An 18,094-nucleotide genomic window follows, 5' to 3' on the forward strand; every position below is an offset into this window, starting at 1 on the left:
TATGCTAGTCTTTCCACCCACCCCACCCCCCAGTCACAGGAGAAATCATCTATAAGCATTCTGCTCAAGGCTAGAGAAAAACACTAACATAAACCTTAACAACATAAGATGAAAAGCAAACCTCTAGTCCTCTCGTCCTTCTCCACTTCCCAGCACACATGAAGAGAGGCTGGATAGGTGAATTTCTACGACACTTATTTCATGCAGTGTTTCGTAGGGGACAGCAACCAATCCTGCTTGACAGAGATGTGGCTAGTGTGTAACAAAGGGGGCAGGTGCTGATCCTGCGACTGGGAGAGCCCGGCTACCACGAGGTAGCTTGCTCATGCTACACCAGCCCCCTTTTATTTTTTTGTGATACGCGGGCCTCTCACTGTTGTGGCCTCTCCCGTTGCGGAGCACAGCCTCTGGATGCGCAGGCTCAGTGGCCGTGGCACACGGGCTTAGTCACTCAGCAGCATGTGGGATCTTCCCACACCGGGGCACGAACCCGTGTCCCCTGCATCAGCAGGCGGACTCTCAACCACTGCGCCACCAGGGAAGCCCCAGCCCCCTTTTAGAAGACAACTTTGAACAGAGGGGATGGGGTGGATCTAGGATCCTTGGGCAGTTTGGTGTAGTAGTTAAAAGAGGGTGGGGGATGGAATCCAAGTGCTTGGGTTTCAGTTCTGGCTGTACTGTATAGTAGCTACATACCTCAGTTTCCTCATCTACAAAACAGTAATTAACCCAGCTCAGAGTTGCGCCGATTAAAAAAAGGTAATACCTAAGTGCTTAGCACATTGCCTGACAGATCATCTCTCAGTAACTGTCACCTATTGATTGTTCATCATCCCGTAGCCATTTGGAAGCACGGCTGGTTAGGCTAAGGGGATGGTGATTTTAAAGGGGTTTTTCCAGACCCTCCCCTAATTAAAAGATCAGGCTTTGGTCAGGCTGAGAAAGTCACCACACTACAAACTACTGATCCTGTTTCCACATACTGTTGGACGCCACATATTCTTTCAGGAACTGGGAGAGAGGGGGATGATACCCGCCACCCAGGGAATGGACCCCTAGTCTCAGAGTCCTGATGCAGACCACTGAACCCACTGCCACCAACCTGCCATCTCAGTCATCTCATGTTTTTCTTGTTCAACCGTTCTACAGCTCCCTCCCCTCTTCATTCACCCTCTCTTCCATTTTCATCCCTGCCAGCCAAATCTTATTTGCACTACTGCCCAAACACGTACGTGGGGGAAGTCACTGAAAGGTACCTCAGGGGCCTGCTTTCTGGGCTGTGGAACACTGATTTAGGGAGAAGAACATCTTTCCACCAGCTCAGATGGCATGTAAGCCTCTTTTTAGGCCAATCTCACTGTTCCCTTCTCCCTCCACTGCTATAAACTGGAAGGGTCAAGATTCTTAGGACTGAAACAGCAAGACTAAGACTACATAATTTAAACATATTATTTAATTTATAGAAGACAAACTTATACTGGATGCCTATTTTGCAAAGTTCTGTGCAGGGCACTGCAGGAGTCCCCAGTCTGTTCACTCAAGGGGCTTATGATTGATGGGGTGGTGGGAGTTAGAAGCACATAATTAACCAAACCAAAAGGTAAAACAGATTGTCACAATGAAGACAGAGGCAGAATGCTGAGGGAGCACTGGAAGGAAAGATTTACCCCAAATGGGGCTAACATGGAATGTTTCCCAAGACGTGAGCTATCAAGACCATGTTATTTATGAAGGGACCTGATTCGCTTAACTGGACCCTGCTTCTATCTTTTACACCTCAATTAGCAGCTACTACTAAATTGCTACAACAGACACAGGGGGCATTCTTTTAACTTTAAGACAGATAAATGTCATTAGAAATCTCCAGCCTAGAGGCCTACAAGAAAAATCTTACCTTTCCAGATCTACAATAGGCAGCTGCAAATCTTGTGGCCTCCCGGACACACAGGATATCCATTCCATCTACCTATTAATAAAATGGGAAAGATTAAACACAACATTGTAAATTAACTATACTTCAATAAATTTTTTTTTCTTTCTTTTGCAGTACGCGGGCCTCTCACTGTTGTGGCCTCTCCCGCTGCGGAGCGCAGGCTCCGGATGCACAGGCTCAGCGGCCATGGCTCACGGGCCCAGACGCTCCACAGCATGTGGGATCCTCCTGGACTGGGGCACGAACCCGTGTCCCCTGCATCGGCAGGCGGATTCTCAACCAGTGCGCCACCAGGGAAGCCCTCAATAAAAATTTAAAAATAAAAAGGAAAGGGGCAGAGCATAAATCCAACTGCCCAAAACCATTTTCATCTTACATGACCTGTTAATCCACTAAGAAAACAGAACTCTTTGATCTCTCTGAGATTTTCAAGGGCACTTGACAGAGTGCCCAGGCATCAGGCCCTGAGGGTGTAGCTCCAGCTCTACAACAGGTGTCCTTACCCTCAGCCCAGGAATGAAGTCGCCTCTCTTGTAGTAATCAGTGCTGGCTGCTGCTCTCTCCACAGATGTTCCCATCCCATAGCGGTTATTCTCACAGATGAAAATACAAGGCAATTTCCACAAAGCTGCCATATTGTAAGCTTCGAATATCTGACCCTGGAAGTATGTATAAAAGTTCAAGTGGTTTCATTTTGCTGTTTTTCTCTAGACTTCATCATCCACAACAGCTGCTGCTCTACCCAGCAGAGAAAGCTTGCATAGGATGAAACGCCTCACCCACAACTAAGCTTCTGAAGCAAAGGAGTGTGTGCACTTGGGGGGGGGGCGGGCATGGCACAGCAAACCCATCACCTCTTTTGCCGCTAAGGAAGTGACAAACCAAGTACTACTACTTGCTTCTGCAAGGCCAAGGCAGCAGCGGAGAATACAATGGGAAAAGATCGACATGTAAGAATGTACTACAGCTGCCTAGTTTTGTGCTTCATTATAAATTCTATGAGACCCTCTGGATAACCAGAGTGAACCAGTGTCTGAGAATCAGCATCCAGAGCAGGGCCTCGCAGGGTGTCAGCCACGGACTGGTGATTACTCAGACCACGAGAGAAGAGCAAAAAGAGTCAGGGCTCAGAAACTATGAGGGGTCTGACAGTGCCTTGGCATTCAGGAGAATGAATCTGTACATTACAGTACTGGTTTAAGAACTGGTTTGCCAAGGATTAAAATGTACATCAGTCCTTCCCCAGAGTCTGTGGAGCACTGAGGTAGAGCAAAGGTGAGCGTACTCTGAGGAGTGCACCTATATGAAGTGCTCATGAAACAATGCCAGGAGGTAAATCTCTAACGTGGCCACAAAACCAAATTTTAGCTTGCCATGTATATGGCCATTTTAACTAGTAAGCAATATACTACTTCGCCACAAACTGAACTATGAATATTCAACACTTTGGACATAAAACTGTAATCATTATTGGAAAGTTAAGAGACACTCACCTGATTAGCAGCGCCATCACCATACAAAGTCAAACAGATTTCATCTTTTCCGTTATACTTACAGGCCAGAGCAATCCCAGCTCCCAGGGGCACCTAGTATTAAATAAGGACAACCAAGAAAGGAACCACAGAAATCTGTGAGGGAAGAAGTTAATGCTCTGAATGTTAACTCTGACCAGAATGTGAGATAGAAATGACACTGTCCCTACCCCAACCCTGTCTCTGCTTACCCTACCCCCAATATTATAAACAAACTGGCAAAGTAACACAAATAACTACTATCGTATTCTATGTCAACCATTTAGCAATAACATTTATGCATTCAGAGATTCAACTGCTAATCCTAAAAGGCCAAAAAAAGAAACCAAGGATTAAAAAAAATACCAAAAACAAACAAAATAACCCAGATGCTAGAACCTTAATATATTAGAAAGTAAACCGAACAATCTAGATATGATCTTCTACTGTTACTTGTTCATTATCTACTAACTGATGAGAACAAGGAGGACGGCATAACCACAGAAGCTGGCTTTAGATTCAAACTAGGCCCTTAAGATCCTGACCACCTGCTTCTCCTGGCCTGGTACCAGTGCCAGCACTGTCTACAGCAGGGAGAGAGGTGTGCCCGAGAGGATGTGACAAAGCAATTAAATACCAATTAAACGGCAAAGGTATAGTTCTACTGCTAGAGGCTCTTGCTTACTTATAAAACATAACAAATACCTAACAGGAAACATTTTAAATCACTGTCCAAATCTACTTATTAAATGATCAAATGATAGAGTATGAAGCAAGAGGTCATTTAAAGCACACCGTGCCCCCCAAGTACTGAAGTACTTCAGAGGGAAGTTCTCTGGGGTACAAAACATTGCACAGCTGTGGGCCAGGGCCAAATCCAGAAAATCATACAATCCTAGTCCTCAACTACCTGAGCTCCCACGATGCCATTGCCCCCGTAGAAGTTCTTGGCGTACATATGCATTGATCCTCCTTTTCCTTTAGCACAACCTCCTCTTCGTCCTAGAAGTGGCACCACACAAACATGACACATCAAAAACCAAATATATAAAACAAACAAAAACACACCCTGAGTATTTACGTAGAGGCTCAACCATTAGAACTCAGAAACCGATTCAACTACATAAGCACCTGTCCCTCTATGCAAATACGTAGACAAGTCCTCCCCGTCTCCTGGCCCTTTTATAATGAAGGTCAGACCAGTCCCATGTCCTTGACCTTTCCAACTTTTTCAGCTCTCTAATCACTGAGTTTTCTTCAGATGTTAGTGTGGTACCCTAGACTTTTTTTTTTTTGTCCAGTTACAAACACCTGATTTCTCCTACACTGGTATAAGAGTCAAGGGGGACAAAGGGACTGTTGAGAAGATTCCTAGAATTTAATTTCTACCCAATGAAATACTTATAGTCAATTTACTTTCTCTGCTAGATTTCTATTGGCATGCTTGAGTGATAAACACTATTCTGATTTTATAGAGATGACCTTTTACCTGAGAGGCCAGATAACCTCAAAAATGGTCAGTTTACCCAAAAGCACAATAGAGGTACCAGAGCACCAAAAGGGAGAGGTTTTTTTGGTTTCAGCTTTTTTTTTTTTTTTTTTTTAACCCTCAAAAAGGTTTCAGTGTTAACTTATAAACAGTTAGCATCTTAATAGGTGATCTGAAAACTTAATTTCCCCTTTGGTAAATTAATAGCAAACCTGTAAGCTCTGTGAGAATTGCTCGGACAGAAAGCCCACGAGTAAACGTAAAGCCATGAGCCCGATACGCTGTGATCAGATGGTCTGTGGGGTTTATGCCGGCCTCCAGGCCCACACAACAAGCTTCCTGCATTCAAGGAAGAAGCAGCAATGAGTCAGTACAGTACACATGTCTAGTTAAAAGGTTCCCTAGACTATTATGAAACATTTGGCCCAGTAGAGCTCTTCATTAATAACAACAAGTACCTCTATTTTTCACCAGAAACAGAGTAGAGGGTAAGGCCCAAGCCAGAGCCATAAACTGGCAATCCACAGATACGTTGTTTCTTTTAAGCCTGTATGGTGATTTGTAAAAATCCTGAATCAAATGTGAACATTAAAATATTGGGGAATTTCACATGAAAATGGAGACGTCTGTCTTCTCTCGAAGACATCAGCAACAGGAAGCATTAGCCCCATATTTCCACATGGCACCAACTGGCTGGACGACCAGCCAGTTATGACTACCCCTGCGGGTGGGGCCTGTCTGCTCCACTTCACCACTAGTCCCTGTCACCATTCTCGATTCTTCATACAGCTGGCAGCCTTCACTCATGTATTCTACCTAACTGGTCCCTGGTAGGCATCTGATTTTGTAAACCTTGGCCTAAACCTACAAAACAAAAAACAAAACAAAAACCCTTCCCCCAAAAGTATACTCAGTACAGGTGATCATAATGCTGTAATGGCACAGGAAGTCAGCAATATGATACATGAGTAAATTCTTTAGCATAAGCTTCCTAGCAGGTCTCAGCATTCTCATTTTTATTCTAAAATACCAGCCTCAAATCCTTCAGGCAGATAAGGCAGGGTAAAAGCCAATAAACACACACCATACTTCAATTCCTAAGTAACACAGTTTGATTACAAAACTACCACCCACCTGACCATCACACAAGTGACAGAAACCACGAATAATTTTCTGTTTATATAGCTGATCTGCTTTTAACTCCATTCGACGAACAGTCTGCATCATTCTGTAGTATTTGAGCCCATCCTCCCTGGTGAGCACCGTAGTGACAGGAGGGCCCTCTTCCAGCCGGTGAAGATCACATTTCTGAAATGGAATCAGACAGTTATCTCTCAGTCACTACAATGTAAACACTGCCAACCCATTCTAAGATCTAACTCGAAATATTTAAATCGAAAACCAGCAAATACTGAACTTGAAAACCAGCACACGAGCACATCAGAAATGCTGCATACTGCTTCTGATTCCTTCATAAAACTCACTGCAATGAGATGGGGTTTTGGAGGAAGGAAATCTTTCTAAGATGACTTTCACTGAAAACCCCTAGAAGTCAACTGAGTTATAGGTTGAAAGACAAACTTTCAAAGAAGCATTCTAAGAATCTTCTTATTCAAACATGTTACCAAATCACATTTTAAGTCTTAGAGTAGGTCTTTAATTTTTTTAGCTTCCTCTCCTGCTCCAAACTACCAAAAACCTGCTACATAAAAGGAGTAAATTCTAATTTTGGCTAACTTCTCTGAATCTTCGATTCTAGAACATTTGGAATAAAATGGTGAAAAGCATGAATCTCAAAATGCTCTACTGCAAAGATAAAACTATATATCAAAGTGTACCTGTGGAAAAAAATTTAACACGAAGCAAAACACCTCTTACCTTAATTTCAAATGTAGCATCATTTGCAAAATTACGGGATGCCACCAGCACTCTGCTTGCCTTGAAAAATCAAAATATACAAGTATATTAGTGCTTTTTATTGTCAGTTATTTTTGAGTTATTATTCTTATTAATCAGTTATCAGGATGCAGTCCTAGAACTCTAAGAGCCCTAACACATTCATGGGCTTATCTTCCATTCTGTTCACTGTGTTGGGATCTTGTCCTCCAAAATGAATCCATGCTTTGGCCAATGAAACATGATTGTACCCCCATCTAAAGGCAAACTGCAGAAACCCGTCTATTTAGTCCCTTTGTTTTCAAAGAAATTACAGTGAAAATATAATGAAGTTAATGGCCAAACTGAAGAGACTAGATAATCTGTGGGGTATGTTTATGCTATTCTTAGTCATAACCACATAAGTTGAGCAAGCTAATGCTTTACTTTCAGAATTATTCTTCAAAGAAAACTAGGATTCAACTCCTATTTCAGGCAATTCACTTCTCTATGAAATGGTACTAAAAGAAAAATATTTTAAACTACACAAAGCATGAGATAGACACCTTAGTGAGAAATGTACAAAAGAAGATACTTAGGGCTTCCCTGGTGGCGCAGTGGTTGGGAGTCCGCCTGCCGATGCAGGGAACGCGGGTTCGTTCCCCGGTCTGGGAGGATCCCACGTTCTGCGGGGTGGCTGGGCCCGTGAGCCGTGGCCGCTGGGCCGGCGCGTCCGGAGCCTGTGCTCCGCGGCGGGGGAGGCCGCAGCGGTGAGAGGCCCGCGTACCGCAAAGAAACCCCCCCCCCAAAAAAAGAAAAGATACTTAGCACTCCTTGACTTAAAAAAACAAAAGATTTGAGGGATGTTTTATGATTTGAACAGCACCAGAAGGAAGATGTTCTCTACAACTCCCTTCCTTTTTTTTTTTTTTTTTGAAATAATAAATGCTTCTCAAGAGGGCAGACAGCAGAAGCAAGAACAACTACAATCCTGCAGCCTGTGGAACAAAAACCACATTCACAGAAAGACAGACAAGATGAAAAGGCAGAGGGCTATATACCAGATGATGGAACAACATAAAACCCCAGAAAAACAACTAAATGAAGTGGAGATAGGCAACCTTCCAGAAAAAGAATTCAGAATAATGATAGTGAAGATGATCCAGGACCTCGGAAAAAGAATGGAGGCAAAGATCGAGAAGATGCAAGAAACGTTTAACAAAGACCTAGAAAAATAACAGAACAAACAAACAGAGATGAACAATACAATAACTGAAACGAAGACTACACTAGAAAGAATCAATAGCAGAATAAGTGAGGCAGAAGAACGGATAAGTGACCTGGAAGACAGAATGGTGGAATTCACTGCTGCAGAACAGAATAAAGAAAAAAGAATGAAAAGAAATGAAGACAGCTTAAGAGAGCTCTGGGACAACATGAAACACGACAACATTCGCATTATAAGGGCCCCAGGAGGAGAAGAGAGAGAAAGAACCAGAGTAAATATTTGAAGAGATTATAGTCGAAAACCTCAACATGGGAAAGGAAATAGCCACCCAAGTCCAGGAAGCGCAGAGAGTCTCATACAGGATAAACCCAAGGAGAAACACGCTGAGACACACAGTAATCAAATTGGCAAAAATTAAACACAAAAATTATTGAAAGCAGCAAGGGAAAAACGACAAATAACATACAAGGGAACTCCCATAAGGTTAACAGCTGATTTCTCAGCAGAAACTCTACAAGCCAGAAAGGAGTGGCATGATACACTTAAAGTAATGAAAGGGAAGAACCTACAACCAAGATTACTCTACGTAGCAAGGATCTCATTCAGATTCAATGGAGAAATCAAAAGCTTTACAGACAAGCAAAAGCTAAGAGAGTTCAGCACCACCAAACAAGCTCTACAACAAATGCTAAAGGAACTTCTCTAACTGGGAAACACAAGAGAAGAAAAGGACCTACAAAAACAAACCCAGGGGGCTTCCCTGGTGGCGCAGTGGTTGAGAATCTGCCTGCTAATGCAGGGGACACAGGTTCGAGCCCTGGGCTGGGAGGATCCCACATGCCGCAGAGCAACTAGGCCCGTGAGCCACAACTACTGAGCCTGCGCGTCTGGAGCCTGTGCTCCGCAACAAGAGAGGCCGCGATAGTGAGAGGCCCGCGCACTGCGATGAAGAGTGGCCCCCGCTTGCCACAACTGGAGGAAGCCCTCGCACAGAAACGAAGACCCAACACAGCAAAAATAAATTAATTAATTAATAAACTCCTACCCCCAACATCTTTAAAAATAAATAAATAAATAAAAATAAAGTAAACAGGAATTCTTCTATATTAAAAAAAAAACCCAAAACAATTAAGAAAATGGTCATAGGAACATACAGATCAATAATTACCTTAAACGTGAATGGATTAAATGCTCCAACCAAAAGACACAGGCTTGCTGAATGGATACAAAAACAAGACCCATATATATGCCGTCTACAGGAGACTCACTTCACACGTAGGGACACATACAGACTGAAAGTGAGGGGATGGAAAAAGATATTCCATGCAAATGGAAATCAAAAGAAAGCTGGAGTAGCAATACTCATATCAGATAAAATAGACTTTAAAATAATATTACAAGAAACAAGGAAGGACACTACATAATGATCAAGGGATCAATCCAAGAAAAAGATATAACAATTATAAATATACATGCACCCAACATAGGAGCACCTCAATACATAAGGCAACTGCTCACAGCTATAAAAGAGGAAATCGACAGGAACACAATAATAGTGGGGGACTTTAACACCTCACACCAATGGACAGATCATCCAAAATGAAAATAAATAAGGAAACAGAAGCTTTAAATGAAACAATAGACCAAATAGATTTAATTGATATTTACAGGACATTCCATCCCAAGACAGCAGATTACACTTTCTTCTCAAGTGCGCACGGAACATTCTCCAGGATAGATCACATCTTGGGTCACAAATCAAGCCTCAGTAAATTTAAGAAAATTGAAATCATATCAGGCATCTTTTCTGACCACAACGCTATGAGATTAGAAATGAATTACAGGGAAAAAAACGTAAAAAACACAAACACATGGAGGCTAAACAAGACGTTACTAAATAACCAAGAGATCACTGAAGAAATCAAAGAGGAAATCAAAAAATACCTAGAGACAAATGACAATGAAAACACGGCGATCCAAAACCTATGGGATGCAGCAAAAGCAGTTCTAAAAGGGAAGTTTATAGCTATACAAGCTTACCTCAAGAAACAAGAAAAATCTCAAATAAACCATCTGACCTTACACCTACAGGAACTAGAGAAAGAAGAACAAACAAAACCCAAAGTTAGCAGAAGGAAAGAAATCATAAAGATCAGAGCAGAAATAAATGAAATAGAAACAAAGAAAACAATAGCAAAGATCAATAAAACTAAAGGCTGGTTCTCTGAGAAGATAAACAACACTGATAAACCATTAGCCAGACTCATCAAGAAAAAGAGGGAGAGGACTCAAATCAATAAAATTAGAAATGAAAAAAGAGAAGTTACAACAGACACGGCAGAAATACAAAGCATCCTAAGAGACTACAACAAGCAACTCTATGCCAATAAAATGGACAACCTGGAAGAAATGGACAAATTCTTACAAAGGTATAACCTTCCAAGACTGAACCAGGAAGGAACAGAAAATATGAACAGACCAATCACAAGTAATGAAATTGAAACTGTGATTAAAAATCTTCCAGCAAACCAAAGTCCAGGACCAGGTGGCTTCACAGGTGAATTCTATCACATTTAGAGAAGAGCTAACACCCATCCTTCTAAAAGTCTTCCAAAAAATTGCAGAGGAAGGAACACTCCCAAACTCATTCTATGAGGCCACCATCACCCTGATACCAAAACCAGACAAAGATACTACAAAAAAGGAAAATTACAGACCAATATCACTGATGAATATAGATGCAAAAATCCTCAACAAAATACTAGCAAACAGAATCCAACAACACATTAAAAGGATCATACACCATGATCAAGTGGGATTTATCCCAGGGATGCAAGGATTCTTCAATATATGCAAATCAATCAATGTGATACACCACATTGACAAATTGAAGAATAAAAACCATATGATCATCTCAATAGATGCAGAAAAAGCTTTTGACAAAATTCAACACCCATTTATGATAAAAATATCTCTCCAGAAAGTGGGCATAGAAGTAACCTACCTCAACATAATAAAGGCCATATACAACAAACCCACAGCAAACATCATTCGCAATGGTGAGAAACTGAAAGCATTTCCTCTAAGATCAGGAACAAGACAAGGATGTCCACTCTCACCACCATTATTCAACATAGTTTTGGAAGTCCTAGCCACAGCAATCAGAGAAGAAAAAAAAAGAAAATGAATACAAACTGGAAAAGAAGAAGTAAAACTGTCACTGTCTGCAGATGACAAGATACTATACATAGAGAATCCTAAAGATGCTACCAGAAAACTACTAGAGCTAATCAATGAATTCGGTAAAGTTGCAGGATACAAAACTAATGCACAGCAATCTCTTGCATTCCTATACACTAATGATGAAAAATATGAAAGAGAAATTAAGGAAACACTCCCATTTACCATTGCAACAAAAGGAAGAAAATAGTTAGGAATAAACCTACCTAGGGAGACAAAAGACCTGTATGCAGAAAACTATAAGACAATGATGAAAGAAATTAAGGATGACACCAACAGATGGAGAGATATACCATGTTCTTGGATTGGAAGAATCAATACTGTGAAAATGACTATACTACCCAAAGCAATCTACAGATTCAATGCAATTCCTATCAAATTACCAATGGCATTTCTTACAGAGCTAGAACAAAAAAATCTTAAAATTTGTATGGAGACACTAAAGACCCCAAACAGCCAAAGCAGTCCTGAGGGAAAAAAACAGAGCTTGAGGAATCAGACTCCCTGACTTCACACTATACTACAAAGCTACAGTTATCAAGACAATATGGTACTGGCACAAAAACAGAAACATAGATCAATGGAACAAGATAGAAAGCCCAGAGATAAACCCACACACCTATGGTCAACTAATCTACGACAAAGGAGGCAAGGATACACAATGGAGAAAAGACAGTCTCTTCGATAAGTGGTGCTGGGAAAACTGGACTGCTACATGTAGAAGAATGAAATCAGAACACTCCCTAACACCATACACAAAAATAAAGTCAAAATGGATTCGAGACCTAAACGTAAGACCAGACACTATAAAACTCTTAGAGGAAAACATAGGAAGAACACTCTCTGACATAAATCACAGCAAGATCTTTTTTGATCCACCTCCTAGAGTAATGGAAATAAAACCAAAAGTAAACAAATGGGACCTAATGAAACTTCCAAGCTTTTGCACAGCCAAGAAAACCATAAACAAGATGAAAAGACAACCCTGAGAATGGGTGAAAATATTTGCAAATGCATCAACAGACAAAGGATTAATCTCCAAAATATATAAAAAGTTCATGCAGCTCAATATTAAAGAAACAAACAACCCAATCCAAAAATGGGCAGAAGACCTAAACAGACATTTCTCCATAGAAGACATACAGATGGCCAAGAAGAAGCACATGAAAAGCTGCTCAACATCACTAATTATTAGAGAAATGCAAATCAAAACTACAATGAGGTATCACCTCACACCAGTTAGAATGGGCATCATCAGAAAATCTACAAACAACAAATGCTGGAGAGGGCGTGGAGAAAAGGGAACCCTCTTGCACTGTTGGTGGGAATGTAAATTGATACAGGCGCTATGGAAAACAGTATGGAGGATCCTTAAAAAACTAAAAATAGGGCTCCCCTGGTGGCGCAGTGGTTGAGAGTCCGCCTGCCAATGCAGGGGACACGGGTTCATGTCCCGGTCCGGGAAGATCCCACATGCCGCAGAGCGGCTGGGCCTGTGAGCCATGGCTGCTGAGCCTGCGCGTCCGGAGCCTGTGCTCTGCAACGGGAGAGGCCACAACAGTGAGAGGCCCACGTACTGTGCAAAAAAAACCCAAAAAACTAAAAATAGAATTACCATATGATCCAGCAATCCCACTACTGGGCATATACCCAGAGGAAACCATAATTCAAAAACACACATGCACCCCAGTGTTCATTGCAGCACTATTTACAACAGCCAGGTCATGGAAGCAACCTAAATGCCCATCAACAGATGAATGGATAAAGAAGTTGTGGTACATATATACAATGGAATATTACTCAGCCATAAAAAGGAACAAAATTGGGTCATTTGTTGAGACGTGGATGGCTCTAGAGACTGTCATACAGAGTGAAGTAAGTCAGAAAGAGAAAAACAAATATCGTATATTAACACATGTATGTGGAACCTAGAAAAATGGTACAGATGAACCGGTTTGCAGGGCAGAAGTTGAGACACAGATGTAGAGAACAAACGTTATGAATACCAAGGGGGGAAAGCCGCAGTGGGGTGGGGATGGTGGTGTGATGAATTGGGCGATTGGGATTCACATGTATACACTGATATGTATAAAACTGATGACTAATAAGAACCTGCTGTATAAAAAAATAAATAAAATAAAATTCAAAAATTTAAAAAAATAAATGCTTCTCATTTATTACTGGGAAAAAAACAGATTAGCCAGCTGTTTTTTCAGTGGGTGAAATTCTGACAAAGATGCCTCTTTCTGAGGTTGATCTGTTGTTAGATCAAGCAAAGTGACCTATGTGCAACTTGGACCATTGCTTGGGCTCAAAACAGATCTCGGAGCTGGTGTCATTGACTCATGCCATTTGGTGTGCAGATTAGTGGCATCTGTGTTTTAACCTCAATTCCTATTGCTACAGAATTCCTATTCTGAGGCTTAGAAGGGCAGGCCTCTGACTGCACTGTTGCCATCTGAGTTGAGGGGGTGGGACCTGCAATGAGTTTTCAGTGACGCTTTCTCTCTGTGCTGATGAGATTCATGCTACCTGAGTTGCCCAAAGCCATAGAGCACTTAACTGTTGGGGCTGGGGTACAAACCCAGCAAATCTGGCTCCAAGGTCTGTGTCACCTCACCTTAAGCACCTCACCCCCACGAGCTGCCTCCTGAAACCCACACGGCCGCCGAGGAGTCCCAGTGCTCCCTTCTTTTTTTTTTTGGCCACGCCGCACAGCATGTGGGATCTTAGTTCCCCGACCAGGGATCAAACCTGCGCCCCCTGCATTGGAAGCGCAGAGTCTTAACCATTGAACTGCCAGGGAAATCCCCAGTGCTCCCTTGTTGATGTTCAGGTGGCTGTCACTGCTTGGTGGGGGGGAAGCGGGTAAAAAGCTGCCAGAAATGTTTCCTTTTCACTCTGCTCACAGCAACAGTACTCTGTGTGATGGCTAAGGTCCAGGTTAGACCACAAACATTTAATCAGTTAGGAGGACTGTACTACTTTAGCCACATTCTGCCACGTCACACATATGTAAACCAATATGACTTCTTCTCATGCAGACTTGAAGAACGTTCTTCAGACCCCACAAAAAGTACTTTTGATATGTTCATACAGTGTGTTACCTTACCATCCAACTTGTAGCAATGGACTTGATCTTGGTGAGAAGGGGTAAGGTTGATCTGCTAAGTGTACAAGCCAATAGGCAGAAAGCTGTTACCTAGTGATCTCTTCACCCATCAATATACCATTATCCAATAAAGCCAACAAAAACCATGACATTGCTGGAGAAAAAAAGTTGAAATGCTAGAGACAAATGCTTCAGTTAAGTTAAAGATTGAGAGAGTCCAATACATCTAAGAATAAGTGAAGAAAATTGAGAAATTTGGGAAGAAGTTGACAAGTATGAGGTGACAAACAAAAGGTTATGTTTGGCAATCATGAAATGGATATGTTATTTATTTATTTATTTATTTTTGCGGTACACGGGCCTCTCACTGTTGTGGCCTCTCCCGTTGTGGAGCACAGGCTCCGGACGCGCAGGCTCAGCGGCCATGGCTCAAGGGCTCAGCCGCTCCGCGGCATGTGGGATCTTACCAGACCGGGGCACGAACCCGTGTCCCCTGCATCGGCAGGCGGACTCTCAACCACTGTGCCACCAGGGCAGCCCGGATATGTTATTTTTGACAGTTACTTTGTTTTGTGGGGCTAGAAATATATATCTTGTCTTGAAAAATAAATTTCCAGATACAACTACAGAAAGTGCATCTTGGAGACTGAAAACTAACGACCAAACCAGTCAAGCAACAGTAACCGAGAAAAGGAAAAATTCTCTTTCTCCATCCTAAATTCCCAGCAAGAAAGAATGACAGTTCTACATAATAAAGAGCAAGAAGGTAAGGTCAAAGATTTTGACTGGGAGGAGCTTGGGAAGATGGCGGAAGAGTAAGACGCGGAGATCACCTTCCTCCCCACAGATACATCAGAAATTCAACTACACGTGGAACAACTCCTACAGAACACCTACTGAACGCTGACAGAAGACCTCAGACCCCCCAAAAGGCAAGAAACTCCCCACATACCTGGGTAGGGCAAAAGAAAAAAAGAATAAACAGAGACAATAGGATAGGGACGGGACCTGCACCAGTGGGAGGGAGCCGTGAAGGAGGAAAGGTTTCCACACACTACAAGCCCCTTCGCGGGCGGAGACTGCAGGTGGCGGAGGGGGAAAGCTTCGGAGTAGCGGAGGAGAGCACAGCAACAGGGGTGTGGAGGGCAAAGTGGAGAGATTCCGGCACAGAGGATCGGTGCCCTCAGGCACACACCAGCCAGAGAGGCTTGTCTGCTTGGCCGCTGGGGCGGGCGGGGCTGGGAGCTGAGGCTCGGGTATCGGCTTTCAGTCGGCTTTCAGTCGGAGCGCAGGGAGAGGACTGGGGCTGGCGGCAGGAAGAGAGCCTGAAGGGGTTAGTGCACCACGGCTAGCCCGGAGGGAGTCCGGGGAAAGGGTCTGGAGCTGCCGAAGAGGCAAGAGACTTTTCCCTTTTGTTTCCTGGTGCGCGAGAAGAGGGCATTAAGAGGGCTGCTTGGGGAAGCGCCGGAGACAGGCGCGAGCCACGGCTAAAGGCGCGGACCTCGGAGACGGGCGTGGGACGCTGGGGCTGCTGCTGGCGCGCCGCCACGGGGCCTGTGTGCGAGCGCGGGTCACTGTCCGCCCCGCCTTCCGGGGGGCCTGTGCACCCCGCCACTGCCGGGGTCCCGGGACCCGGGGACGGCTTTCCCGGGAAAGCGCACGGAGCGCCTCGGGCTGCTGCAACGTCACGCCGGCCTCTGCCGCCGCAGGCCCGCCCCACACTGCGCGCCCCTCCCTCCCCTCTGCCTGAGTGAGCCAGAGCCCCCGAATCAGCGGCTCCTTTAAACCCGTCCTGTCTGAGCGAAGAACGGACGCCCTCCGGCGACCTACGCACAGAGGCGGGGCCAGGTTGAGACCCGGGAGCTGTGAGAGCAGAGACAGGGAAATCTCTCTGTGCAGCCTCGGAGGCAGCGGATTAAAGCTCCACGGTCCATTTGATGTGCCCTGCGTCTGTGGAGTGCATAAATGGACAGCGAATCATCCCAAATTGAGGAAGTGGACTTCGAGGACAACATTTAAGACTTTCCCCCCTTTTCCTCTTTTTACAACGATTTATCCCAAATTGAGGAGGTGGACTTGGAGAGCAAGATTTTTGATTTTTCCCCCTGCTCTCTTTTAGTGAATGTGTATGTGTAATCTTCTGTGTAAGATTCTCTCTGAATAGCTTTGCTTCCACCATATGTCCCAGGGTTCTATCTGTCCGTTTTTTTTCAATAATTACTTTTTAATTTTAATAACGCTACTATATTTCATACTTTATTCTATTTTACTTTACCTGCTCTTTCTTTTTTTCCTACCTTCCCTTCCTCCCTCCCTCCCTCCACTCCTCCTTTCCTTCTTTCTTTTTCTTTCCTCCCTCCCTCCCTCCCACCCTTCTTCTTCCCACTTTCTTTTTCTTTCCTTCCTCCCTCCCTCCGGTCTTTCTTTCTTTCGTTCCTTCCTCCCTCCCTCCCTCGCTTCTTCCATTCACTCTTCCTTTTGCTTTCATTCCTCCCTCCCTCCCTCCTTTCTTTCTTTCCATCCTTCCTCCCTCCCTCCCTCCCTCCTTTCTTTCTTTCTTCCTTCCTTCCTTTCTTCCCTTCTTCCTTTCTTTCCCTCTCTCTCTCTTTCTTCTACTAATTCTTTCTTTCTACTTTTTCTCCCTGTTATTCTGAGCCGGGTGGATGAAAGGCTCTTGGTGCTGCAGCCAGGAGTCAGTGCTGTGCCTCTGAAGTGGGAGAGCCAACTTCAGGACACGGGTCCACAAGAGACCTCCCAGCTCCACATAATATCAAGCAGCGAAAATCTCCCAGAGATCTCCATCTCAACACCAGCACCCAGCTTCAGTCAACGACCAGCAAGCTACAGTGCTGGTCACCCTATGCCAAGCAACTAGCAAGGCAGGAACACAACCCCACCCATTAGCAGAGAGGCTACCTAAAAACATAATAAGGCCACAGGCACCCCAAAACACACCACCAGAGGTGGACCTGTCCACCAGAAAGACAAGATCGAGCCTCAACCACCAGAACGCAGGCATTAGTCCCCCCCACCAGGAAGCCTACACAACCTACTGAAACAACCTGAGCCACTGGGGACAGACACCAAAAACAACGGGAACTACGAATCTGCAGCCCGCAAAAAGGAGACCCCAAACACAGTAACATAAGCAAAACGAGAAGGCAGAAAAACACACAGCAGGTGAAGGAGCAAGATAAAAACCTACCAGACCTAACAAATGAAGAGGTAATAGGCAGTCTACCTGAAAAAGAATTCAGAATAATGATGGTAAAGATGATCCAAGATTCTATTTCCAAGATCCAAAATCTTGGAAATAGAATAGACAAAATGCAAGAAACAGTTAACAAGGACCTAGAAGAACTAAAGATGAATCAAGCATCGATTAAAAACACAATAAATGAAATGAAAAATACTCTAGATGGGATCAATAGCAGAATAACTGAGGCAGAAGAACGGATAAGTGAGGTGGAAGATAAAATAGTGGAAATAACTGATGCAGAGCAAAATAAAGAAAAAAGAATGAAAAGAACAGAGGACAGTCTCAGAGACCTCTGGGACAATATTAAACGCACCAACATTCGAATTATAGGGGTTCCAGAAGAAGAAGAGAAAAAGAAAGGGACTGAGAAAATATTTGAAGAGATTATAGTTGAAAACTTCCCTAATATGGGAAAGGAAATAGTTAATCAAGTCCAGGAGGCACAGA

The 18,094-nt window shown here is 43.5% G+C and overlaps 1 protein-coding gene across 3 annotated transcripts in view; it reads right to left on the minus strand.

The window, feature by feature from the left end:
- LOC308619874 (pyruvate dehydrogenase E1 component subunit alpha, somatic form, mitochondrial) overlaps positions 1 to 18,094 on the minus strand; it is a 34,587-nt gene that overhangs the window by 3,224 nt on the left and 13,269 nt on the right. For all 3 annotated transcript variants that reach the window (XM_081239092.1, XM_081239091.1, XM_081239093.1), the window contains exons 2-8: positions 6,812 to 6,871; positions 6,068 to 6,241; positions 5,146 to 5,272; positions 4,355 to 4,446; positions 3,427 to 3,519; positions 2,437 to 2,592; positions 1,895 to 1,966 (exon numbers count right to left, since the gene is read on the minus strand). In XM_081239092.1, the coding sequence (XP_081095218.1) occupies positions 1,895 to 1,966; positions 2,437 to 2,592; positions 3,427 to 3,519; positions 4,355 to 4,446; positions 5,146 to 5,272; positions 6,068 to 6,241; positions 6,812 to 6,871 (774 nt within the window). The remainder of the gene's footprint in view (positions 1 to 1,894; positions 1,967 to 2,436; positions 2,593 to 3,426; positions 3,520 to 4,354; positions 4,447 to 5,145; positions 5,273 to 6,067; positions 6,242 to 6,811; positions 6,872 to 18,094) is intronic.

This window comes from Mesoplodon bidens (assembly GCF_964165515.1).
Source record: "Mesoplodon bidens genome assembly, chromosome: 7".
In the NCBI taxonomy this organism is placed as follows: Eukaryota; Metazoa; Chordata; class Mammalia; order Artiodactyla; family Ziphiidae; genus Mesoplodon; species Mesoplodon bidens.